Raw genomic sequence first — 27,831 nt, 5'->3', positions numbered from 1 at the left:
GACTGTGTCTGGAGCTGGGGCGGGGCTGTGCTGTTGCCAATAATGCTGCATACAAAACGGAGCCTGTGAGGCCATTCTGGGATGTGTAGTTTCACAACATCTGCAGAGCCACAGGTTGGCCAGGCCTGCTCTATCAGATCTGTCTCAGGAGGGGGCGTGGCCTGTGCTCACACTTCCCTGCCTGGCTGCACAGTCTTAACAGCCTCTCTCCCCCGTGCTCCCCGCCCCTGTGATGCTGCCAATGGAAGAGCCGACCCAGTGGAAAGCCCAGCACCGTTGTCAGTGGGGGAGGACCCAGGAGCAGCAGCAGGAGACCCAGGAGCAGCAGCAGCAGGAGACCCATGAGCAGCAGCAGGGGACACAGGAGCAGCAGCAGCAGGAGACCCAGGAGCAGCAGCAGCACCCGAGGACCCAGAAGCAGTACTAGTGGCAGCAGCAGCAGCGGTTGAGAATCCGCTGGGAGCCTGTGACAGGAGGCAGCAGTATGTGCTCCCAGTACTCCTGCAGTGCATGGTGTAACCCAGCAGCCGGCTACCACCAGGTACTGTGCCCATCTTTCCCCTCCTACTCTCACTCCATATAGTGCCCCCCCTGTACCATGTATTATCCTATTCCCCACTGTGCCATGTGTTACCCTGTGCCCCCTAGTTCATGTGTTAACCTGTGCCTCCCTGTGCTCCCCTTGCCATGTGTTACCCTTTGCTACCCTGGGCCATGTGTTATACTATGCCCCCCCCAGTGCCATGTGTTACCCTGTGATCCCGGTGCAATGTATTAACTTGTGCCCCCATGTACCATGCATTATCCTGTGCCCCCTATGCCATGTGTTAATCCCTGACTCCAGTGTCATGTTTTACCATGTGCCCCCCTTGCCATGTGTTACCCTATGTTACCCTGTGCCAAAGCAAAACTGCTACTGCTTACACTCATATGCTAGGGGCAGCCCAGCACATGGCAAGGCAGCCCACCATGCTAATCATCACCCAGCGATGCGATTGCAATCGCATCGCAGAAATCGGCAGTTTGTGGAAACCCTCTGCGCGTATGTGTCTTATCGCATTTCCTCCCCCCCCCCCAATGCTGCATCGCCACCCACCTAACGCCCGCCGCCTGTCACTCAAATTGCGATCGAATTCTTTTTCAACTGCTACTGGATTAGGCTTTGCAATTGCTGCCCATTGTTGTGCTGCTTGCAGATGGGATAGACTATATATAGGGTGGTATATGGCATAAATCTGGCTCTGATACTAGCCAGTGCCTCCCCAGCCATTGACCTCACCACACGTCCCTGATATACATATATAGAGAGAGAGAGAGAGAGAGTCTGCAAGCTGGTTTTTGCACCATCACCAATCCTGATGTTTTGCGGTCAAGGTCAGGAGTGGGGAAGAAGGGGTTGGATTAGTGAGGATTTTCACTTGTCTTCCTGGACAACCGGAACACATTTTGTAATATTTTGAGTTTCATTTTTATTCTAAAAATGTAACATTGTTTGTCAATGTCTTATGTGAAGTATATTATCTATGTGAAGTGATGTAGATGTTTCTTAGCTATCATTCATGCATTTATGTTTCTTGTTGCACTGTTATATGCATTTCATTCTCTATTGATGGATGTTTCTTTTGACAAACTTTGTGAATAAAAAGATTTTTTTTAAAAAAGAATAAAATGAATAGAAATCAGAATACTATAATTGAAATAATATTATATTTTCTCTAACGTCCTAGTGGATGCTGGGGACTCAGTAAGGACCATGGGGAATAGACGGGCTCCGCAGGAGACAGGGCACTTTAAGAAAGAATTTGGATACTGGTGTGCTCTGGCTCCTCCCTCTATGTCCCTCCTCCAGACCTCAGTTTGAATCTGTGCCCGGACGAGCTGGGTGCTACTTAGTGAGCTCTCCTGAGCTTGCTATAAAAGAAAGTATTTTGTAAGGTTTTTTTATTTTCAGAGAGATCTGCTGGCAACAGACTCTCTGCTACGTGGGACTGAGGGGAGAGAAGCAGCCCTACTCACTGAAGATAGGTCCTGCTTCTTAGGCTACTGGACACCATTAGCTCCAGAGGGATCGTACACAGGATCTCACCCTCTGTCGTCCGATCCTGGAGCCGCGCTGCCATCCCCCTCGCAGAGCCGGAAGACAGAAGCCGGTGAAAGAAGCAAGAAGACTTCGAAATCGGCGGCAGAAGACTCCAGTCTTCATACTGAGGTAGCGCACAGCACTGCAGCTGTGCGCCATTGCTCCCACACTACACCCACATACTCCGGTCACTGTTGGGTGCAGGGCGCAGGGGGGGGGGGGGGGGGGGCGCCCTGGGCAGCAATTAGAGACCTCTTGGCAAAAGTTGGGCATATATACAGTTGGGCACTGTATATATGCATGGGCCCCCGCCATATTTTTACACAGAAACGCGGGACAGAAGCCTGCCGCTGAGGGGGTGGGGCTTCTTCCTCAGCACTCACCAGCGCCATTTTCTCTCCACAGCTCCGCTGAGAGGAAGCTCCCCAGGCTCTCCCCTGCAGAAACACGGTAGAAGAGGGTAAAAAGAGAGGGGGGGCACATAAATTAGGCGCAAAAACAGTATATACAGCAGCTACTGGGTTAACACTAAGTTACTGTGTGATTCCTGGGACATATAGCGCTGGGGTGTGTGCTGGCATACTCTCTCTCTGTCTCTCCAAAAGGCCTTGTGGGGGAACTGTCTTCAAAAAGAGCATCCCCTGTGTGTGTGGTGTGTCGGTACGCTTGTGTCGGCATGTTTGACGAGGAAGGCTATGTGGAAGCAGAGCGGGAACAAATGAATGTGGGGTCGCCGCCGATGGCGCCGACACCCGATTGGATGGATATGTGGAAGGTTTTAAATGATAATGTTACTTCCATGCATAAAAGGTTGGATAAAGCTGAAGCCTTAGGACAGCCGGGGTCTCAGCCCATGCCTGATCCTGTCGCAGAGGCCGTCAGGGTCTCAGAAGCGCCCACTATCCCAAATTGTTGACACAGATATCGACACGGATTCTGACTCCAGTGTCGACTGCGAGGATGCAAAGTTACAGCCTAAATTGGCTAAAGCCATCCGTTATATGATTATAGCAATGAAGGATGTGTTGCACATCACAGAGGAAACCCCAGTCCCTGACAAGATAGTTTATATGTATGGGGAAAAAAGGCAAGAGGTGACCTTTCCCCCTTCACATGAGCTAAATGAGTTATGTGAAAAGGCTTGGGAATCTCCAGATAAAAAACTGCAGATTTCCAAATGGATGCTTATGGCGTATCCTTTCCCGCCAACGGACAGGTTACGCTGGGAATCCTCCCCTAGGGTAGACAAAGCTTTAACACGCTTATCCAAGAGGGTAGCCCTGCCGTCACAGGATACGGCCACCCTAAAAGATGCTGCGGATAGAAAGCAGGAGGGTACCCTGAAGTCCATTTATACACATTCAGGTACCTTACTAAGGCCGGCGATTGTGTCAGCCTGGATGTGTAGTGCTGTAGCAGCATCGACAGATACCTTATCTGAGGAACTTGATACCTTGGACAAGGATACTATATTGATGACCCTGGGGCATATAAAAGACGCTGTCCTGTATATGAGAGATGCTCAAAGAGACATTAGCCTACTAGGCTCTAGAATAAATGCAATGTCGATTTCTGCCAGAAGGGTCCTGTGGACTCGGCAATGGACAGGCGATGCCGACTCAAAAAGGCACATGGAGGTTTTACCTTACAAGGGTGAGGAGTTGTTTGGGGAGGGTCTCTCGGACCTGGTCTCCACAGCTACGGCTGGAAAGTCAAATTTTTTGCCATATGTTCCCTCACAACCTAAGAAAGCACCGTATTACCAGATGCAGTCCTTTCGATCACAAAAAGGCAAGAAAGTCCGAGGTGCGTCCTTTCTTGCCAGAGGCAGGGGTAGAGGAAAGAAGCTGCACAATACAGCTAGTTCCCAGGAACAGAAGTCCTCCCCGGCTTCCACTAAATCCACCGCATGACGCTGGGGCTCCACAGGCGGAGCTAGGCCCGGTGGGGGCGCGTCTCCGAAATTTCAGCCACAAGTGGGTTCACTCCCAGGTGGATCCCTGGGCTATAGAGATTGTGTCTCAGGGATACAAGCTGGAATTCGAAGAGATGCCCCCTCACCGTTACCTAAAATCGGCCCTGCCAGCTTCCCCCTTAGAGAGGGAAATAGTGTTAGCTGCAATTCACAAATTGTATCTTCAGCAGGTGGTGGTCAAGGTTCCCCTCCTTCAACAAGGAAGGGGTTACTATTCGACCATGTTTGTGGTACCGAAACCGGATGGTTCGGTCAGACCCATATTGAATTTAAAATCCCTGAACATATACCTGAAAAGGTTCAAGTTCAAGATGGAATCGCTCAGAGCAGTCATCGCTAGCCTAGAAGGGGGGGATTTTATGGTGTCTCTGGACATAAAGGATGCTTACCTTCATGTCCCCATTTATCCACCTCATCAGGAGTACCTCAGATTTGTGGTACAGGATTGTCATTACCAATTCCAGACGTTGCCGTTTGGTCTCTCCACGGCACCAAGAATATTTACCAAGGTAATGGCGGAAATGATGGTGCTCCTGCGACGGCAAGGAGTCACAATTATCCCATACTTGGACGATCTCCTCATAAAGGCGAGGTCCAGAGAGCAGTTGCTGATCAGCGTAGCACGCTCTCGGGAAGTGTTACAACAGCACGGCTGGATTCTAAATATTCCAAAGTCGCAGTTGATTCCTACGACTCGTCTGCCCTTCCTGGGCATGATTCTGGACACAGGCCAGAAGAGGGTTTATCTCCCGATGGAGAAGGCTCAGGAGCTCATGACACTGGTCAGAGACCTATTAAAACCAAAACTGGTGTCGGTGCATTACTGCACGCGAGTCCTGGGAAAGATGGTGGCATCATACGAGGCCATTCCCTTCGGCAGGTTCCATGCGAGGACCTTTCAATGGGATCTGTTGGACAAGTGGTCCGGGTCACATCTACAAATGCATCGGCTGATCACCCTATCCCCCAGGGCCAGGGTGTCTCTCCTGTGGTGGCTGCAGAGTGCTCACCTTCTCGAGGGCCGCAGATTCGGCATTCAGGACTGGGTCATGGTGACCACGGACGCAAGCCTCCGAGGGTGGGGAGCAGTCACACAGGGAAGAAATTTCCAAGGTCTGTGGTCAAGTCAGGAGACTTGCCTTCACATCAATATCCTGGAACTAAGGGCCATATACAACGCCCTACGTCAAGCGAAGACCCTGCTTCGCGACCGATCGGTGCTGATTCAGTCAGACAACATCACCGCAGTGGCTCATGTAAACCGCCAAGGCGGCACAAGAAGCAGGGTGGCGATGGCGGAAGCCACCAGAATTCTTCACTGGGCGGAGAATCACGTAAGAGCACTGTCAGCAGTGTTCATTCCGGGAGTGGACAACTGGGAAGCAGACTTCCTCAGCAGGCACGACCTCCACCCGGGAGAGTGGGGACTTCATCAAGAAGTCTTCACACAGATTGCAAGTCGGTGGGAACTGCCACAAGTAGACATGATGGCATCCCGCCTCAACAAAAAGCTAAAGAGGTATTGCGCCAGGTCAAGAGACCCTCAGGCGATAGCTGTAGACGCACTAGTGACACCGTGGGTGTTCCAGTCGGTCTATGTATTTCCTCCTCTTCCTCTCATACCCAAGGTGCTGAGAATCATAAGAAGAAGAGGAGTGAGAACAATACTCATTGTTCCGGATTGGCCAAGAAGGACTTGGTTTCCAGAGCTGCAAGAAATGCTCACAGAGGACCCATGGCCTCTGCCTCTAAGACAGGACTTGTTGCAACAGGGGCCCTGTCTGTTCCAAGACTTACCGCGGCTGCGTTTGACGGCATGGCGGTTGAACGCCGGATCCTAGCAGAAAAAGGCATTCCGGATGAGGTTATTCCTACGCTGATAAGGGCTAGGAAGGACGTAACGGCTAAACATTATCACCGTATATGGCGAAAATATGTTGCTTGGTGTGAGGCCAGGAATGCCCCTACGGAGGAATTCCAGCTGGGACATTTCCTTCACTTCCTACAGTCGGGAGTGACTTTGGGCCTAAAATTGGGTTCCATTAAGGTCCAGATTTCGGCCCTATCCATTTTCTTTCAAAAAGAACTGGCTTCTCTACCTGAAGTTCAGACGTTTGTAAAGGGAGTGCTGCATATTCAGCCCCCTTTTGTGCCTCCAGTGGCACCTTGGGATCTTAACGTGGTGTTGAGTTTCCTGAAGTCACACTGGTTTGAGCCACTTAAAACCGTGGAGTTAAAATTTCTCACGTTGAAGGTGGTCATGCTATTAGCCTTGGCTACAGCTAGGCGTGTGTCAGAATTAGCGGCTTTGTCACATAAAAGCCCCTATCTGGTTTTCCATATGGACAGGGCAGAATTGCGGACCCGTCCGCAATTTCTGCCAAAAGTGGTGTCATCTTTTCATATGAACCAAACTATTGTGGTGCCTGTGGCTACTCGTTACTTGGAGGATTCCGAGTTACTAGATGTGGTCAGGGCTTTGAAGGTTTATGTAGCCAGAACGGCTAGAGTCAGGAAAACTGAGTCGCTGTTTATCCTGTATGCACCCAACAAGCTGGGTGCTCCTTCTTCAAAGCAAACTATTGCTCGCTGGATCTGTAACACGATTCAGCAGGCTCATTCTGCGGCTGGATTGCCGCTGCCAAAATCAGTAAAAGCCCATTCCACAAGGAGGGTGGGCTCTTCTTGGGCGGCTGCCCGAGGGGTCTCGGCATTACAGCTTTGCCGAGCAGCTACTTGGTCGGGTTCAAACACTTTTGCAAAGTTCTACAAGTTTGATACCCTGGCTGAGGAGGACCTTGTGTTTGCTCATTCGGTGCTGCAGAGTCATCCACACTCTCCCGCCCGTTTGGGAGCTTTGGTATAATCCCCATGGTCCTTACGGAGTCCCCAGCATCCACTAGGACGTTAGAGAAAATAAGATTTTACTTACCGGTAAATCTATTTCTCGTAGTTCGTAGTGGATGCTGGGCGCCCGTCCCAAGTGCGGACTTCTTCTGCAATGCTTGTATATAGTTATTGCTTACATAAGGGTTATGTTATAGTTGCATCAGGGTTGATCTGATGCTCTGTTGTTGTTCATACTGTTAACTGGGTAAGTTTATCACAAGTTATACGGTGTGATTGGTGTGGCTGGTATGAGTCTTGCCCTGGATTCCAAAATCCTTTCCTTGTACTGTCAGCTCTTCCGGGCACAGTTTCTCTAACTGAGGTCTGGAGGAGGGACATAGAGGGAGGAGCCAGAGCACACCAGTATCCAAATTCTTTCTTAAAGTGCCCTGTCTCCTGCGGAGCCCGTCTATTCCCCATGGTCCTTACGGAGTCCCCAGCATCCACTACGGACTACGAGAAATAGATTTACAGGTAAGTAAAATCTTATTTTTACTACAAAAGAATGACACAATAGTATGCATAGACAAGTTGTGCTTATTGGTACACGTCTATTCACAGACCAGTGTTCCTTTCCTCTTCCTGTTGCACTTCCTAAATATCACTGGTCAATGCTGCCCGGAATTTTCTTGCATCCCACTTATACACAAACTCTATTGTTGTGACCTTTCCTTCAAAGGATTATCAACAGATCATGCCAATAAATGTGTCATAATGATTTGCAATTAAGGCAGTCCCACTGTAGACATTGTTATAACTTACAGAATTTGGGGCTGTTTCAGTTGGCCGCAGAATGAGCATGATTTCTGACTAAAACATTTGCATGCAAAATGAGCATATTTACACCCATATGCAGAACACAAGATGCTGTCAGTCGGATATGCATTTGTTTCATGTCAGGCACGTGTCACAGTTACTTGGGGGGGGGGGGGGGGGTATCCAATTAGCCGCTGTTAATTACCACAGCTAATTGTCTCACTGGGGGCTAGCCTATTAGCCCCGATAAGCTGGCACGAGGGGCGGCTTATTGGGGATTTCTCTAACGTCCTAGTGGATGCTGGGACTCCGTCAGGACCATGGGGAATAGCGGGCTCCGCAGGACACAGGGCACATCTAAAAAAGCTTTTAGGTCACATGGTGCGTACTGGCTCCTCCCCCTATGACCCTCCTCCAAGCCTCAGTTAGGTTTTTGTGCCCGTCCGAGAGGGTGCAATCTAGGTGGCTCTCCTAAAGAGCTGTTTAGAAAAGTTTTTTTTTAGGTTTCAATCTCAGTGATTCCTGCTGGCAACAGGATCACTGCATCGAGGGACTTAGGGGAGAGATTTCCAACTCACCTGCGTGCAGGATGGATTGGAGTCTTAGGCTACTGGACACTTAGCTCCAGAGGGAGTCGGAACACAGGTCAGCCTGGGGTTCGTCCCGGAGCCGCGCCGCCGATCCCCCTTACAGACGCTGAAGAGACGGCAGAACGGAGGTCCGGAAAGCAGGCGGCAGAAGACTCCTCAGTCTTCTTGAAGGTAGCGCACAGCACGGCAGCTGTGCGCCATTGTTGTCACACGGCTCACTGACTCAGTCACGGAGGGTGCAGGGCGCTGCTGGGGGCGCCCTGGGCAGCAATATAATTACCTTTAGTGGCAAAATAAATACATCACATATAGCCATTAAGGCTATATGTATGTATTTTAACCCAGGCCAGTTTCTTAAAAACCGGGGAAAAGCCCGCCGAAAAAGGGGCGGAGCTTATTCTCCTCAGCACTCAGCGCCATTTTCCTGCTCAGCTCCGCTGGTGAGGAAGGCTCCCAGGTCTCTCCCCTGCACTGCACTACAGAAACAGGGTAACAAGAGAAGGGGGGCATAAATTGGCGATATTTATATATTAAGTGCGCATATATAGTAAACAACACCTTCTAGGGTTGTTTATATACATTTATAGCGCTTTTGGTGTGTGCTGGCAAACTCTCCCTCTGTCTCCCCAAAGGGCTAGGGGGTCCTGTCTTCGATTAGAGCATTCCCTGTGTGGCTGCTGTGTGTCGGTACGTGTGTGTCGACATGTATGAGGACGATGTTGGTGTGGAGGCAGAGCAATTGCCGATGATGGTAATGTCACCCCCTAGGGAGTCGACACCGGAATGGATGGCTTTAGTTATGGAATTACGTGATAATGTCAGCACATTACAAAAGTCAGTTGACGAAATAAGACGCCCGGCAAACCAGTTAGTACCGGTTCAGGCGTCTCAGACACCGTCAGGGGCTGTAAAACGTCCTTTACCTCAGTCAGTCGACACGGGTACCGACACAGATGAATCTAGTGTCGACGGTGAAGAAACAAACGTATTTTCCAATAGGGCCACACGTTATATGATCACGGCAATGAAGGAGGCTTTGCAGATCTCTGATACTGCTGGTACCTCAAAAAGGGGTATTATGTGGGGGGTGAAAAAACTACCTGTATTTTTTCCAGAATCAGAGGAATTGAATGACGTGTGTGATGAAGCGTGGGTTAACCCCGATAGAAAACTGCTAATTTCCAAGAAGTTATTGGCATTATACCCTTTCCCACCAGAGGTTAGGGCGCGCTGGGAAACACCCCCTAGGGTGGATAAGGCGCTCACACGTTTATCAAAGCAAGTGGCGTTGCCGTCTCCTGATACGGCCGCCCTCAAGGATCCAGCAGATAGGAGGCTGGAAACTACACTGAAGAGTATATACACACATACTGGTGTTATACTGCGACCGGCAATAGCCTCAGCCTGGATGTGCAGTGCTGGGGTAGTGTGGTTGGATTCTCTGACTGAAAATATTGATACCCTGGATAGGGACAGTATTTTATTGACTCTAGAGCAATTAAAGGATGCTTTCCTTTATATGCGAGATGCTCAGAGGGATGTTTGTACTCTAGCATCAAGAGTAAGCGCGATGTCCATATCTGCCAGAAGAAGTTTATGGACGCGACAGTGGTCAGGTGATGCGGATTCCAAGAGGCATATGGAAGTATTGCCATATAAAGGAGAGGAATTGTTTGGGGTCGGTCTTTCGGACCTGGTGGCCACGGCAACTGCCGGCAAATCCACTTTTTTACCTCAGACCCCCTCCCAACAGAAAAAGACACCGTCTTTTCAGCCGCAGTCCTTTCGCTCCTATAAAAAGCGACCAAAAGGACAGTCTTATCTGCCGCGAGGCAGAGGAAAGGGTAAGAAAGGGCAGCAAGCAGCCCCTGCCCAGGAACAGAAGCCCGCCCCGGCTTCTACAAAGCCATCAGCATGACGCTGGGGCTTTACAAGCGGACTCAGGAACGGTGGGGGGTCGACTCAAGATTTTCAGCAATCAATGGGTTCACTCACAAGTGGACCCGTGGGTCCTGCAGATAGTATCTCAGGGTTACATGCTGGAGTTCGAAAGGTCTCCCCCTCGCCGGTTCCTAAAGTCTGCTTTACCAACGTCTCCCTCAGAAAGGACGTCGGTTTTGGAAGCCATTCACAAGCTGTATTCTCAGCAGGTGATAGTCAAGGTACCCCTCCTACAACAGGGAAAGGGGTATTATTCCACACTATTTGTGGTACCGAAACCGGACGGTTCGGTAAGGCCTATTCTAAATCTGAAATCCTTGAACCTGTACATAAAGAAATTCAAGTTCAAGATGGAGTCACTCAGAGCAGTGATAGCGAATCTGGAAGAAGGAGACTTCATGGTGTCCTTGGACATAAAAGATGCTTATCTACATGTCCCGATTTACCCCTCACACCAAGGGTATCTCAGGTTCGTGATACAAGACTGTCATTATCAGTTTCAAACGCTGCCGTTTGGGTTGTCCACGGCCCCTCGGGTCTTTACCAAGGTAATGACCGAAATGATGGTTCTTCTACGAAGAAAAGGCGTATTAATTATCCCTTACTTGGACGATCTCCTGATAAGGGCAAAGTCCAGAGAACAGCTGGAAGTCGGTGTAGCGCTAACACAAGTAGTGCTTCAGCAACACGGGTGGATTCTAAATCTTCCAAAATCTCAATTGACCCCGACAACACATCTGCTGTTCCTGGGCATGATTCTGGACACGGTTCAGAAAAAGGTATTTCTCCCGGAAGAGAAAGCAAGGGAGTTATCCGAACTTGTCAAGAACCTCCTAAAACCAGGAACTGTGTCAGTACATCAATGCACAAGAGTCCTGGGAAAGATGGTGGCTTCGTACGAAGCGATTCCATTCGGCAGATTCCATGCACGAACATTTCAGTGGGATCTGCTGGACAAATGGTCCGGATCGCATCTGCACATGCATCAGCGGATAACACTGTCACCGAGAACAAGGTTGTCTCTCCTGTGGTGGTTGCAGACTGCCCATCTGTTAGTGGGCCGCAGATTCGGCATACAGGACTGGGTCCTGGTGACTACGGATGCCAGCCTACGAGGTTGGGGAGCAGTCACAAAGGGAAGAAACTTCCAGGGCGTGTGGTCAAACCTGGAGACGTCTCTTCACATAAATATACTGGAGCTAAGAGCGATCTACAATGCTCTAAGCCTGGCAAAATCGCTGCTTCAGGGTCAGCCGGTGTTGATCCAGTCCGACAACATCACGGCAGTCGCCCACGTAAACCGACAAGGCGGCACGAGAAGCAGGAGTGCAATGGCAGAAGCTGCAAGGATTCTGCGCTGGGCGGAGAATCATGTCGTAGCACTGTCAGCAGTGTTCATCCCGGGAGTGGACAACTGGGAAGCAGATTTCCTCAGCAGACACGACCTTCACCCGGGAGAGTGGGGACTTCATCCAGAAGTTTTCCACATGATTGTGAACCGTTGGGAAAAACCAAAGGTGGACATGATGGCGTCTCGCCTCAACAAAAAATTGGACAGGTATTGCGCCAGGTCAAGAGACCCTCAGGCAATAGCTGTGGACGCTCTGGTAACACCGTGGGTGTACCAGTCAGTGTATGTGTTCCCTCCTCTGCCTCTCATACCAAAGGTACTGAGAATTATACGGAAAAGAGGAGTAAGAACAATACTGGTAGCTCCGGACTGGCCAAGAAGAACTTGGTATCCGGAACTTCAAGAGATGCTCACGGAGGATCCGTGGCCTCTACCTCTAAGAAGGGATCTGCTTCAGCAGGGACCTTGTATGTTCCAAGACTTACCGCGGCTGCGTTTGACGGCATGGCGGTTGAACGCCGGATTCTAAAAGAGAAGGGCATTCCTGAGGAAGTTATTCCTACTTTAATTAAAGCCAGGAAAGAAGTGACCGCACAACATTATCACCGCATTTGGAGAAAATATGTTGCGTGGTGTGAGGCCAAGAAGGCTCCAACGGAAGAATTTCAATTGGGTCGATTCTTACATTTCCTGCAAGCAGGATTGTCTATGGGCCTCAAATTGGGGTCCATTAAAGTTCAAATTTCGGCCTTATCAATTTTCTTCCAGAAGGAATTGGCGTCAGTGCCTGAAGTACAAACTTTTGTCAAAGGTGTACTACATATACAACCCCCAATAGTGCCTCCAGTGGCACCGTGGGATTTGAACGTGGTTCTAAATTTTCTCAAATCTCATTGGTTTGAGCCTTTAAAATCGGTAGATTTAAAATACCTTACATGGAAGGTAACCATGCTGTTGGCCCTGGCTTCAGCCAGGAGAGTTTCGGAGTTGGCAGCTTTGTCATACAAAAGCCCATATCTGATATTCCATTCGGACAGGGCAGAATTGAGGACACGTCCTCAATTTCTCCCTAAGGTGGTTTCGGCATTTCACTTGAACCAGCCTATTGTGATGCCTGCGGCTACTAGCGACTTGGAGGACTCCAAGTTACTGGACGTTGTCAGAGCATTAAAAATATATATTTCAAGGACAGCTGGAGTCAGAAAATCTGACTCGTTGTTTACATTGTATGCACCCAACAAGTTGGGTGCTCCTGCGTCTAAACAGACGATTGCACGTTGGATATGTAGTACAATCCAACTTGCACATTCTGTGGCAGGCCTGCCACAGCCTAAATCTGTAAAGGCCCATTCCACAAGGAAAGTGGGCTCATCCTGGGCGGCTGCCCGAGGAGTCTCGGCATTACAACTTTGCCGAGCAGCTACGTGGTCAGGGGAGAACACGTTTGTAAAATTTTACAAATTTGATACTCTGGCTAAAGAGGACCTGGAGTTCTCTCATTCGGTGCTGCAGAGTCATCCGCACTCTCCCGCCCGTTTGGGAGCTTTGGTATAATCCCCATGGTCCTGACGGAGTCCCAGCATCCACTAGGACGTTAGAGAAAATAAGAATTTACTTACCGATAATTCTATTTCTCATAGTCCGTAGTGGATGCTGGGCGCCCATCCCAAGTGCGGATTGTCTGCAATGCTTGTACATAGTTACTGTTACAAAAATCGGGTTATTACTGTTGTTGTGAGCCATCTGTTCAGAGGCTACTTCGTTTGTGTTATCATACTGTTAACTGGGTTCAGATCACAAGTTGTACGGTGTGATTGGTGTGGCTGGTATGAGTCTTACCCGGGATTCAAGATCCTTCCTTATTGTGTACGCTCGTCCGGGCACAGTACCTAACTGAGGCTTGGAGGAGGGTCATAGGGGGAGGAGCCAGTACGCACCATGTGACCTAAAAGCTTTTTTAGATGTGCCCTGTCTCCTGCGGAGCCCGCTATTCCCCATGGTCCTGACGGAGTCCCAGCATCCACTACGGACTATGAGAAATAGAATTATCGGTAAGTAAATTCTTATTTTTGTTTCACCTGCCTCAGGCATGCGAAAGCAAGTCCCCGTTTTCATCCTGCAGTTTAGTAGTTAGTTAGTTAGTTAGTTAGTTTAGTTTCTTATCATTAGATATTCACATGTGAACAAACAATGAGATTTCCGAATGGAAAAAAAACAGATATCACTAGAATACAAATGCCAATAAAACACCATAAAATACTTTAAAACCCATAAGAACACAAGTGGACACGTAAGCAGGTACAACTCCTATCTACCCTCAGAACCGTTTAACATACTAATTGCTTTAGGAAAAAAACTACATTTCAGTCTACTAGTCTTACACAACAAAGACCTATAACGTAACTTAGAAGGAAGCAGGGTAAATACCCTGTAATTAGGATGAGTTTCATCGCTCAGTATACTCCTGGCCTTATTAAGGAGCCTCTTTTCATAAAGGGTCTGGATATTTGGCAATGGTAAACCGACTATTCTTTCGGCAGTTTTAACAATTCTATCGAGCGATTTACGCTCTGCTACATTACAATTTCCATACCAAACGGGAATACCGTAAGTAAGCACACTCTCAATAGTACAAGAGTAAAAGTTGACTAAAATTGGCTCAGATATTCCTGCAGAACGCAGTTTCCATTCCTGCAGAACGCAGTAATGGTAAATGGTAATGGTAAATATACCCCTTATAGTACATCCCACTTGTGCCAGTATTGCAAACCATTTATTTTATGTACAATAAACGCATTCACTATTAGATTTCAATTAATAATTCAATTAACAATTTTGCCTGGTGTAGTCGCATCAGATGCGACCACACCAGGCTGTGCTTTCCCTTACATGGTCACATGTGATTAAACCAGAAATGCCCACAGCTGCTGACAGAGGTACTGTACTCCCCGGTTCCTCTGCTTCTTGGTTCCCTTCCCCAGTGACTATTGTGCTGCCAATCCCTGCAGATCGAGCAGCCTGGCAGTACCCCCCACCCTGTGGCTGCCAGAGATTTGCAGATGTTGGAGAAATGTAAAAAAAAGCAGCACTCGCCTTCCCTGTGGACACCCGACGGCTGCTCTGCAGTCGCTGGGAAAATGTAGAGTCATAATGCTCCAATCATCAATTATCTGATATATCGACAATCGATGTTTGTACCAATGTTTAGAATAAAAAAAAGTTACTTTTTTAAAACTTTATCGATCGTGTTAGATATGCTTTAAATACATGTTCTTAATAAAATTCAGCCATAACCCCCCCCCCCCAAAAAAAAAACAAAAAAAAAAAAAAAACCCAAAACATTTTCTGAGTGGTTTTAGATAAAAACATTAGCAAGTTAAGTGGTTGAACTATAAAGGTCACTGCAACAGCGCAGAAACAATTCCTTATACAGTGTATTGCTTGTGAAAAAAATGCTTATACTGTACATGCTTACAAAAGCAGCTTGTGCAACAAAAAAATGGAACAAGCAGTGTCTACAGAGCTTTTGTAAACAGCCAATCACAAGTGATCTGCTAGTGATTATCTATTTGCACCTGCTGCTGATAACCTCCCTGTCTGCCAAATGGCATAGTACAATAAATCCCTTTATCTGGCCCTTGTCTGAATTTGAAATGTGAGAGGTTTATAGCTACAGGTATGGATAAGGGATTAGGGCCCTCATTCAGCTTGGATAGCTATATTCAAAAACGCATATTGGGCGATTATCGGAAAACTGCGCATCTGCTGTTAATGCACTGCGTGTGCGTGAAACCTGCATTGTAAATGTTGTGTGATCCTATCCTAAAAGTAGATGTGTGCCAATGCACAAAAATGATAAGAAAATTAGGGATCGATGTGAATAGTTAATGTGTATCAAAATTGTATACAGGGTCAAGATATGAGATTATCACTTGATATGTCAAAACGTTTAATAATATATATACATTTTGATAAATCTGTCACAAAGAACCCACACTGGGTCAGTCTCTTAGCTGACCTCACTGACTGCCAGCATAGTGAATTAAGAAGAACCTATGTGAAGACAGAAATAATGAGTTATGTAGATTTTATCTTAGGAACAAGATTAGAAAAAAAGGAAGCAAAATTGGTGAATCTGCTTTCAGTGTTAGGCACAGAATAGATTATTGTCCCAATTCCTGCAACACTTGGTATTCCCAGGGGGTCTCCCATCCAGGTACTAACGAAGCCCAACACGGCTTAGCTTCCAAAATCGGACGGTATTGGGCGTTGACAGTGTGGTATGATAGTAGAATGAATAAGCTGAGGAACAACTCTGGGATCACTGATGAAAGTTCACCTTGCACTTAACAGGGGGAAGGAGTATAAGTATTTAGGGAGATAAGGAAATAAATGTAGAGTAGTGCAAGCACCTCCTAGATGGAATTTGTACAGAGCGGATCTGCTGTCAATGTTAGACAGGGGTCAATTGTTAGGGAAAACCATAATGTGTGATGCGGAGACCCCTGAATCAATGATGAGGGTCTGCTTAAAGATAGATGTTCCAAAAAGAAGTGAGAAACATGGAGAGTAAACAATCAGAGAAAAAAAATCTGAATGAGAGTGTAGTTAATCTACAGTTGGTTCTTTATAAACAATCAATCAGAAAATTGGAAAAACTATCTGAAATAAAACTTCCTGTTCTTACATAGGTGCTTGATATACAAAGTATGTACTGAATAAATAATTATGCACTTTGGTATTTATAATTTCCTAGACTGTGATTGTTAAATAACAAAGGGTTAAATAACAGCAGCAGTATTTAGTAGAGATGAGCGGGTTCGGTTCCTCGGAATCCGAACCCGCCCGAACTTCAGTTTTTTTTACACGGGTCCGAGCGACTCGGATCTTCCCGCCTTGCTCGGTTAACCCGAGCGCGCCCGAACGTCATCATCACGCTGTCGGATTATCGCGAGGCTCGGATTCTATCGCGAGACTCGGATTCTATATAAGGAGCCGCGCGTCGCCGCCATTTTCACACGTGCATTGAGATTCATAGGGAGAGGACGTGGCTGGCGTCCTCTCCGTTTATAGAGATTCGAGAAGAGAGTGAGACAGAGAGAGACACAGTAGTATTTTGGGGAGCATTAGGAGGAGTACTACTACTACTAGTACTTGCTGAAGTGATAGAGATAGTGTGACTGTATTATCTGACTTGTGGGGGAGACACTGACAGTGGGGAGCAGTTAGAGTCTGAGAGCAGGACTCAGGACTCAGGAGTACATATAACGTACAGTGCACACTTTTGCTGCCAGAGTGCCAGCCACACTGCCATTGTTTGTGACCACACTGACCACCAGTATAATATATATTGTGATTGTCTGCTTAGGACTCAGGAGTACTACTTGCAAGTTGCTGATAGTGTGACCAGTGACCTGACCACCAGTTTAATAATCACCACCAGTTTATGAGTTTAATATATATATATATATATATATATATATATAATTGTATATAATATATATATAATATTGTATACCACCTAGCACCTACCCATGTTTTTTTTTTTTTTTCTTTCTTCTTTATACATACTACTATAGTAGCTTACTGTAGCAGTCTGCGGTGCTGCTGAGCTGACAGTGTCCAGCAGGTCCGTCATCAGTCATTACATAATAAATATATATACCTGTCCGGCTGCAGTACTAGTGATATTATATATACATATATATTGATTTCATCTCATTATCATCCAGTCTATATTATCAGCAGACACAGTACGTTAGTCCACGGCTGTAGCTACCTCTGTGTCGGCACTCGGCAGTCCATCCATAATTGTATACCACCTACCCGTGGTTGTTTTTTTTTTCTTTCTTCTTTATACATACTACTATAGTAGCTTACTGTAGCAGTCTGCGGTGCTGCTGAGCTGACAGTGTCCAGCAGGTCCGTCATCAGTCATTACATAATAAATATATATACCTGTCCGGCTGCAGTACTATTGATATTATATATACATATATATTGATTTCATCTCATTATCATCCAGTCTATATTATCAGCAGACACAGTACGGTAGTCCACGGCTGTAGCTACCTCTGTGTCGGCACTCGGCAGTCCATCCATAATTGTATACCACCTACCCGTGTTTTTTTTTTTTCTTTCTTCTTTATACATACTACTATAGTAGCTTACTGTAGCAGTCTGCGGTGCTGCTGAGCTGACAGTGTCCAGCAGGTCCGTCATCAGTCATTACATAATAAATATATATACCTGTCCGGCTGCAGTACTAGTGATATTATATATACATATATATTGATTTCATCTCATTATCATCCAGTCTATATTATCAGCAGACACAGTACGTTAGTCCACGGCTGTAGCTACCTCTGTGTCGGCACTCGGCAGTCCATCCATAATTGTATACCACCTACCCGTGGTTGTTTTTTTTTCTTTCTTCTTTATACATACTACTATAGTAGCTTACTGTAGCAGTCTGCGGTGCTGCTGAGCTGACAGTGTCCAGCAGGTCCGTCATCAGTCATTACATAATAAATATATATACCTGACCGGCTGCAGTACTAGTGATATTATATATACATATATATTGATTTCATCTCATTATCATCCAGTCTATATTATCAGCAGACACAGTACGGTAGTCCACGGCTGTAGCTACCTCTGTGTCGGCACTCGGCAGTCCATCCATAATTGTATACCACCTACCCGTGTTTTTTTTTTTTCTTTCTTCTTTATACATACTACTATAGTAGCTTACTGTAGCAGTCTGCGGTGCTGCTGAGCTGACAGTGTCCAGCAGGTCCGTCATCAGTCATTACATAATAAATATATATACCTGTCCGGCTGCAGTACTAGTGATATTATATATACATATATATTGATTTCATCTCATTATCATCCAGTCTATATTATCAGCAGACACAGTACGTTAGTCCACGGCTGTAGCTACCTCTGTGTCGGCACTCGGCAGTCCATCCATAATTGTATACCACCTACCCGTGGTTGTTTTTTTTTTCTTTCTTCTTTATACATACTACTATAGTAGCTTACTGTAGCAGTCTACGGTGCTGCTGAGCTGACAGTGTCCAGCAGGTCCGTCATCAGTCATTACATAATAAATATATATACCTGTCCGGCTGCAGTACTATTGATATTATATATACATATATATTGATTTCATCTCATTATCATCCAGTCTATATTATCAGCAGACACAGTACGGTAGTCCACGGCTGTAGCTACCTCTGTGTCGGCACTCGGCAGTCCATCCATAAGTATACTAGTATCCATCCATCTCCATTGTTTACCTGAGGTGCCTTTTAGTTGTGCCAATTAAAATATGGAGAACAAAAATGTTGAGGTTCCAAAATTAGGGAAAGATCAAGATCCACTTCCACATCGTGCTGAAGCTGCTGCCACTAGTCATGGCCGAGACGATGAAATGCCAGCAACGTCGTCTGCCAAGGCCGATGCCCAATGTCATAGTGCAGAGCATGTAAAATCCAAAACACCAAATATCAGTAAAAAAAGGACTCCAAAACCTAAAATAAAATTGTCGGAGGAGAAGCGTAAACTTGCCAATATGCCATTTACCACACGGAGTGGCAAGGAACGGCTGAGGCCCTGGCCTATGTTCATGGCTAGTGGTTCAGCTTCACATGAGGATGGAAGCACTCAGCCTCTCGCTAGAAAAATGAAAAGACTCAAGATGGCAAAAGCAGTAGCACCGCAAAGAACTGTGCGTTCTTCGAAATCCCAAATCCACAAGGAGAGTCCGACTCCAATTGTGTCGGTTGCGATGCCTGACCTTCCCAACACTGGACGTGAAGAGCATGCGCCTTCCACCATTTGCACGCCCCCTGCAAGTGCTGGAAGGAGCACCCGCAGTCCAGTTCCTGATAGTCAGATTGAAGATGTCAGTGTTGAAGTACACCAGGATGAGGAGGATATGGGTGTTGCTGGCGCTGGGGAGGAAATTGACCAGGAGGATTCTGATGGTGAGGTGGTTTGTTTAAGTCAGGCACCCGGGGAGACACCTGTTGTCCGTGGGAGGAATATGGCCATTGACATGCCTGGTGAAAATACCAAAAAAATCAGCTCTTCGGTGTGGAAGTATTTCAACAGAAATGCGGACAACAGGTGTCAAGCCGTGTGTTGCCTTTGTCAAGCTGTAATAAGTAGGGGTAAGGACGTTAACCACCTCGGAACATCCTCCCTTATACGTCACCTGCAGCGCATTCATAATAAGTCAGTGACAAGTTCAAAAACTTTGGGTGACAGCGGAAGCAGTCCACTGACCAGTAAATCCCTTCCTCTTGTAACCAAGCTCACGCAAACCACCCCACCAACTCCCTCAGTGTCAATTTCCTCCTTACCCCGGAATGCCAATAGTCCTGCAGGCCATGTCACTGGCAATTCTGACGAGTCCTCTCCTGCCTGGGATTCCTCCGATGCATCCTTGAGTGTAATGCCTACTGCTGCTGGCGCTGCTGTTGTTGCTGCTGGGAGTCGATCGTCATCCCAGAGGGGAAGTCGTAAGCCCACTTGTACTACTTCCAGTAAGCAATTGACTGTCCAACAGTCCTTTGCGAGGAAGATGAAATATCACAGCAGTCATCCTGCTGCAAAGCGGATAACTGAGGCCTTGACAACTATGTTGGTGTTAGACGTGCGTCCGGTATCCGCCGTTAGTTCACAGGGAACTAGACAATTTCTTGAGGTAGTGTGCCCCCGTTACCAAATACCATCTAGGTTCCACTTCTCTAGGCAGGCGATACCGAGAATGTACACGGACGTCAGAAAAAGACTCACCAGTGTCCTAAAAAATGCAGTTGTACCCAATGTCCACTTAACCACGGACATGTGGACAAGTGGAGCAGGGCAGGGTCAGGACTATATGACTGTGACAGCCCACTGGGTAGATGTATGGACTCCCGCCGCAAGAACAGCAGCGGCGGCACCAGTAGCAGCATCTCGCAAACGCCAACTCTTTCCTAGGCAGGCTACGCTTTGTATCACCGCTTTCCAGAATACGCACACAGCTGAAAACCTCTTACGGCAACTGAGGAAGATCATCGCGGAATGGCTTACCCCAATTGGACTCTCCTGTGGATTTGTGGCATCGGACAACGCCAGCAATATTGTGTGTGCATTAAATCTGGGCAAATTCCAGCACGTCCCATGTTTTGCACATACCTTGAATTTGGTGGTGCAGAATTTTTTAAAAAACGACAGGGGTGTGCAAGAGATGCTGTCGGTGGCCAGAAGAATTGCGGGACACTTTCGGCGTACAGGCACCACGTACAGAAGACTGGAGCACCACCAAAAACAACTGAACCTGCCCTGCCATCATCTGAAGCAAGAAGTGGTAACGAGGTGGAATTCAACCCTCTATATGCTTCAGAGGTTGGAGGAGCAGCAAAAGGCCATTCAAGCCTATACAATTCAGCACGATATAGGAGGTGGAATGCACCTGTCTCAAGCGCAGTGGAGAATGATTTCAACATTGTGCAAGGTTCTGATGCCCTTTGAACTTGCCACACGTGAAGTCAGTTCAGACACTGCCAGCCTGAGTCAGGTCATTCCCCTCATCAGGCTTTTGCAGAAGAAGCTGGAGACATTGAAGGAGGAGCTAACACAGAGCGATTCCGCTAGGCATGTGGGACTTGTGGATGGAGCCCTTAATTCGCTTAACAAGGATTCACGGGTGGTCAATCTGTTGAAATCAGAGCACTACATTTTGGCCACCATGCTCGATCCTAGATTTAAAGCCTACCTTGGATCTCTCTTTCCGGCAGACACAAGTCTGCTGGGGTTCAAAGACCTGCTGGTGAGAAAATTGTCAAGTCAAGCGGAACGCGACCTGTCAACATCTCCTCCTTCACATTCTCCCGCAACTGGGGGTGCGAGGAAAAGGCTCAGAATTCCGAGCCCACCCGCTGGCGGTGATGCAGGGCAGTCTGGAGCGACTGCTGATGCTGACATCTGGTCCGGACTGAAGGACCCGACAACGATTACGGACATGTCGTCTACTGTCACTGCATATGATTCTCTCACCATTGAAAGAATGGTGGAGGATTATATGAGTGACCGCATCCAAGTAGGCACGTCACACAGTCCGTACTTATACTGGCAGGAAAAAGAGGCAATTTGGAGGCCCTTGCACAAACTGGCTTTATTCTACCTAAGTTGCCCTCCCACAAGTGTGTACTCCGAAAGAGTGTTTAGTGCCGCCGCTCACCTTGTCAGCAATCGGCGTACGAGGTTACATCCAGAAAATGTGGAGAAGATGATGTTCATTAAAATGAATTATAATCAATTCCTCCGTGGAGACATTGACCAGCAGCAATTGCCTCCACAAAGTACAAAGGGAGCTGAGATGGTGGATTCCAGTGGGGACGAATTGATAATCTGTGAGGAGGGGGATGTACACGGTGATATATCGGAGGATGATGATGAGGTGGACATCTTGCCTCTGTAGAGCCAGTTTGTGCAAGGAGAGATTAATTGCTTCTTTTTTGGTGGGGGTCCAAACCAACCCGTCATTTCAGTCACAGTCGTGTGGCAGACCCTGTCACTGAAATGATGGGTTGGTTAAAGTGTGCATGTCCTGTTTATACAACATAAGGGTGGGTGGGAGGGCCCAAGGACAATTCCATCTTGCACCTCTTTTTTCTTTAATTTTTCTTTGCGTCATGTGCTGTTTGGGGAGTATTTTTTGGAAGGGCCATCCTGCGTGACACTGCAGTGCCACTCCTAGATGGGCCCGGTGTTTGTGTCGGCCACTAGGGTCGCTTATCTTACTCACACAGCTACCTCATTGCGCCTCTTTTTTTCTTTGCGTCATGTGCTGTTTGGGGAGGGTTTTTTGGAAGGGACATCCTGCGTGACACTGCAGTGCCACTCCTAGATGGGCCCGGTGTTTGTGTCGGCCACTAGGGTCGCTTATCTTACTCACACAGCTACCTCATTGCGCCTCTTTTTTTCTTTGCGTCATGTGCTGTTTGGGGAGGGTTTTTTGGAAGGGACATCCTGCGTGACACTGCAGTGCCACTCCTAGATGGGCCCGGTGTTTGTGTCGGCCACTAGGGTCGCTTATCTTACTCACACAGCTACCTCATTGCGCCTCTTTTTTTCTTTGCGTCATGTGCTGTTTGGGGAGGGTTTTTTGGAAGGGACATCCTGCGTGACACTGCAGTGCCACTCCTAGATGGGCACGGTGTTTGTGTCGGCCACTAGGGTCGCTTATCTTACTCACACAGCTACCTCATTGCGCCTCTTTTTTTCTTTGCGTCATGTGCTGTTTGGGGAGGGTTTTTTGGAAGGGACATCCTGCGTGACACTGCAGTGCCACTCCTAGATGGGCCAGGTGTTTGTGTCGGCCACTAGGGTCGCTTATCTTACTCACACAGCTACCTCATTGCGCCTCTTTTTTTCTTTGCGTCATGTGCTGTTTGGGGAGGGTTTTTTGGAAGGGCCATCCTGCGTGACACTGCAGTGCCACTCCTAGATGGGCCAGGTGTTTGTGTCGGCCACTAGGGTCGCTTATCTTACTCACACAGCTACCTCATTGCGCCTCTTTTTTTCTTTGCGTCATGTGCTGTTTGGGGAGGGTTTTTTGGAAGGGCCATCCTGCGTGACACTGCAGTGCCACTCCTAGATGGGCCAGGTGTTTGTGTCGGCCACTAGGGTCGCTTAGCTTAGTCATCCAGCGTCCTCGGTGCAAATTTTAGGACTAAAAATAATATTGTGAGGTGTGAGGTATTCAGAATAGACTGAAAATGAGTGGAAATTATGGTTTTTGAGGTTAATAATACTTTGGGATCAAAATGACCCCCAAATTCTATGATTTAAGCTGTTTTTTAGTGTTTTTTGAAAAAAACACCCGAATCCAAAACACACCTGAATCCGACAAAAAAAATTCGGTGAGGTTTTGCCAAAACGCGGTCGAACCCAAAACACGGCCGCGGAACCGAACCCAAAACCAAAACCCGAAAAATTTCAAGTGCACATCTCTAGTATTTAGTGACCATTAGGCACAAATGCTCTGTTAATGAGAAAGAATACTGTATGTCTAGCCGCACTAGAGACAGGGACTAGTATCTCAGCTGTTACACGGCCGGATATTACCTAGAGTATGGTCCCACTATATATGCTGCGATGAATATGGTGCAGGGAAAATGGGACTGCGGCAGTGTCAGGGCCCCGAAGACGCATTTCAGAAAACTGTGTGCAATAAAGGGACAAAAAGAGGGAGTTACTAGGTGTCTAACACTTAAAGCAGATTCACCAGTTTTGCTTCCTTCTTTCTGATCTTGTTCCTAATACCCCTTTTCCACTAAAGCACGGGTCGCAGCCGTGTCGCCTGACACGGCTTCGACCCGTGCTACAGCCCCTTTTGAACAGCGCTCACCAACCCGGCATATTGCCGGGTTGGTGACACAACTACTGACGCGGCAGGGGCGGCGCTGGGAGATTACATGATCTTCCAGCGCCGCCCTCCCTATACACTGTGAACGGGAGCCGTGTCGCCTAGACACGGCACCCGTTCACACTAGACAGGTATCCGGGTTGAACACGTGTTCAACCCGGCTAGCTACCCGGGTAGGATTCCCGGATTACTTGATCCGGGAATTTGCCGGGGAACCCTTTTCCACTAGGGCAAAACATGGGTAAATGCGCGCCCCTGTGCATTTACCCGTGTTTCTAAGAGCTAGTGGAAAAGGGGTATTAGCTAAAATCTACATAACTCATTGAGGGTCATTACCGAGTTGTTCGCTCGTTGCCGATTTTCACAACGGAGCGATTAAGGCAAAAATGCGCATCCGCATGGTACGCAGTGTGCATGCGCTAAGTATTTTAGCACAAAACTTAGTAGATTTACTCACGTCCGAACGAAGATTTTTCATCGTTGAAGTGATCGGAGTGTGATTGACAGGAAGTGGGTGTTTCTGGGCGGAAACTGACCGTTTTCTGGGAGTGTGCGGAAAAACGCAGGCGTGCCAGAATAAAACACGGGAGTGTCTGGAGAAACGGGGGAGTGGCTGGCCGAACGCAGGGCGTGTTTGTGACGTCAAACAAGGAACGAAACGGGCTGAGCTGATCGCAATCTGTGAGTAGGTCTGGAGCTACTCAGAAACTGCTAAGAATTTTCTAATCGCAATTCTGCTAATCTTTCGTTGGCAATTCTGCTAAGCTAAGATACACGCCCAGAGGGCGGCAGCCTAGCGTGTGCAATGCTGCTAAAATCTGCTAGCAAGCAACTCTGAATGATCCCCATTATTCCTATCCTCACATAGGTACTTCTTAATCCAATACGCTGGCAGTCAGGGAGGTCAGCTAATGTATATATATTATTAAACGTTGTGACATATCAAGTGATAATCTTATATCTTGAACCTGGATACAATTTTGATATACATTAACTGTTCACAACGATCCCTAATTTTCTTTTAATTTTTGTGCATTGGCACACATCACATTTTAGGATATATTAGCATTGCAGCTTTAATAAAAGTTACATTTTAATTCCTATCATTGTAATACTATCATGTTCTAAAGAGTGCCCCCCAAAAAAGAGTCTATCTATTTATTCTCATTGGCTTGGGTGCACCACCTAATGCACTAATCAGGGTACACATTCCCCAGTATTTACCACAGGGCCGTAACTAGGTGTGTGCAGAGGGGACGCCGCACATAGCACTGCAGGGTAGGGGGCGCTGTTGGCGCACTTGTCAATTATATGTTTTAATTACTTTTACTGCAGCTTCCCCCCTTTTTGAAGCCCAGCATCTCCTGTATTATACCCCTTTCACACCGTACAAATAACCCGGTATCGACCCAGCATATTGCTGGGTCGACACGGGTCAGTGCGCGGTGTGAAAGCGCCATGTCGGATTTCCCGGGTCGCCTGACCCGGTAATTCAACCCGGGTTATAAGCAGTGTTATTCTCGGGCAAAATACCGGGTCAGTGGCTCTGTAAACGGATTCCCGGGTCGAGACGATCCAGGACCCGTTTACAAGATAGTGAGAGGTGGCGCTGAGATCAGCTCATCTCCCAGCGCCGCCTCCACCTCCGCCCCCGCCCCCCCGCCGCTATGGCAACCGACCCGGCATTATGCCGGGTCTGGAAGCCAGCAGAAGAGGCAGGAGAGTCTCCAATGCCGGATCCCACCCGGGAAGGATCCGTTTCTAATTCCCGGGTGGGATCCGGCATTGGAGCTGTGAAAGGGGTATAAGGGTATTGTAACTGATTAACAACGAGCTCTCAAGTTAAGTGCATGAATGTAGTATAAAGAGAATTTGTGTCCAAATCCATTTTCTATATATAATATGGGAAGGGGCATCATAGCATGGGCTTTCTCTGGGATCAATTCTGTCATGCCCCTTCCCCACGAGGCATGCGCCTTATGTCCCTATTGAAAAAAATGGAGGGGGCGCCAATTCTCTCCCTGGCACAGGGCACACAAAAGTCTAGTCACGACTCTGATTTACCATCTAGGTTTTAACTTACTGAATTTCTTTATTTCTTGATTGGTGCGGAATCCAACATTCCTATGTTTATAAGCATAAATATACCTTTTTTCTGTTGTATCTTTTGTACTTAGTATAGGGCTGGTGTAAGCTCAAAACTGCTGATAACTAGTCAAGTGTATGAGCTAGGCGCAATGGTTGTACTCTGCATACTGTAGCAAATATACAAATTTTTTGGTGCACAACACAGGAGCATGGCCCTCATTCCGAGTTGATCGCTAGCTGCTTTCGGTCGCAGCGCAGCGATTAGGTCAAAAAGCGGCATTTCTGCGCATGCGTATGGGGCGCAGTGCGCACGCGCACCGTACTTTCACAAAAGCCGATGCAGTTTCACACAAGGTCTAGCGACGCTTTTCAGTCGCACTGCTGGCCGCAGAGTGATTGACAGGAAGTGGGTGTTTCTGGGTGGTAACTGACAGTTTTCGGGGAGTGTGTGTAAAAACGCAGGCGTGTCAGATAAAAACGCAGGAGTGGCTGGGCAAACGTAGGGCGTGTTTGTGACGTCAAAACAGGAACTAAACAGTCTGAAGTGATCGCTAGCTAGGAGTAAGTCTCAAGCTACTCAGAAACTGCACAATCTCTTTTTGTAGCAATGCTGCAAACCTTTCAGTCGCACTTCTGCTAAGCTAAGATACACTCCCAGAGGGCGGCAGCTTAGCGTTTGCACTGCTGCTAAAAGCAGCTAGCGAGCGAACAACTCGGAATGAGGGCCCATATACACCTGGTGTCTGTCCAACTCTGTATCAACCACATCATGTGTACATATTATGTGCAAACATGAATTTAATTCACAACTACTAAAATAGGATACTTACATGAGCAATAATGTAGATATATATTTTGTCAAGCAATTATTTTATTTTTATTTCAGATGCATTGCTTTGATATGTTCTGTTTGAGGGAATATCGAAAAATGTAACATTTGCAAAACAGTAAAACATCTCACTGCCGTGACTACATTCCTGTGGATATAAGATGGCCATGACAAACCCTACTGGCATTATTATTACACCGAGGAGAAGGATAAAGCAGGGCAATGTATTGTTGGCATGGTACCAGTGATCCGCTGACAATTTTATATAGCACGCAGTAGGGATGATGAAGACGAGAGGAGTCGCGCTCAGAACACCCTGAGAAAATAAAATATACATTATAAATTCACTTTGAATTTTTCTTACAAAAATATAAAAAATATACTTCCCCTGCTCTTTGTTTTTATACTGAAAAAAAAAACCCCAATTACACCCTTTTCATGTTTGCAAATTATTATTATCCATTTATCCCTCTATTGTAGTATTAAAACCAAATTATACATTTATCAGCTTCCTTGACTGTTTAATGGCCCTCATTCCGAGTTGTTCGCTCGCAAGGCGATTATAGCAGAGTTACACACGCTAAGCCGCCGCCTACTGGGAGTGAATCTAAACATCTTAAATGTGCGACCGATGTATTCGCAATATTGCGATCAAAACCGAGTTAGCAGTTTCTGAGTAACTCCAGACTTACTCTGCCTGTGCGATCAATTCAGTGCTTTTCGGTCCCGGCTGACGTCATAAACACACCCAGCGTTCGCCCAAGCACTCCCACCGTTTCTCCAGACACGCCTGCGTTTTTTCCGGAAACGGTAGCGTTTCCTGCCACACGCCCCTAAAACGCCGTACATCCGCCCAGTAACACCCATTTCCTGTCAATCACAATGCGTTCTCCGGAGCGACGAAA

General features: G+C 47.2%; 1 protein-coding gene, 1 long non-coding RNA gene and 1 pseudogene across 2 annotated transcripts in view; 1 reads left to right on the top strand and 2 right to left on the bottom strand.

The window, feature by feature from the left end:
* Positions 1–53: 53 nt before the first annotated feature.
* LOC134944768 (uncharacterized) lies at positions 54–27,313 on the top strand. Its single transcript, XR_010181945.1, has 2 exons — positions 54–541; positions 26,984–27,313. It is a non-coding gene; the product is annotated as an uncharacterized LOC134944768 (long non-coding RNA).
* LOC134947353 (5S ribosomal RNA) lies at positions 15,758–15,876 on the bottom strand (annotated as a pseudogene).
* The window catches only part of SLC38A11 (solute carrier family 38 member 11), a 230,073-nt gene continuing 229,192 nt past the window's right edge, over positions 26,951–27,831 (bottom strand). The window contains exon 12 of the mRNA XM_063933616.1: positions 26,951–27,242. Within this exon, the coding sequence (XP_063789686.1) occupies positions 26,964–27,242 (279 nt within the window). The 3' untranslated portion in view covers positions 26,951–26,963. The remainder of the gene's footprint in view (positions 27,243–27,831) is intronic.

Source organism: Pseudophryne corroboree, chromosome 7, assembly GCF_028390025.1.
Source record: "Pseudophryne corroboree isolate aPseCor3 chromosome 7, aPseCor3.hap2, whole genome shotgun sequence".
Taxonomy (NCBI): domain Eukaryota; kingdom Metazoa; phylum Chordata; class Amphibia; order Anura; family Myobatrachidae; genus Pseudophryne; species Pseudophryne corroboree.
The sequence above is the reverse complement of the archived record's forward strand: the minus strand, read 5'-3'. Positions and strand labels throughout refer to the sequence as shown.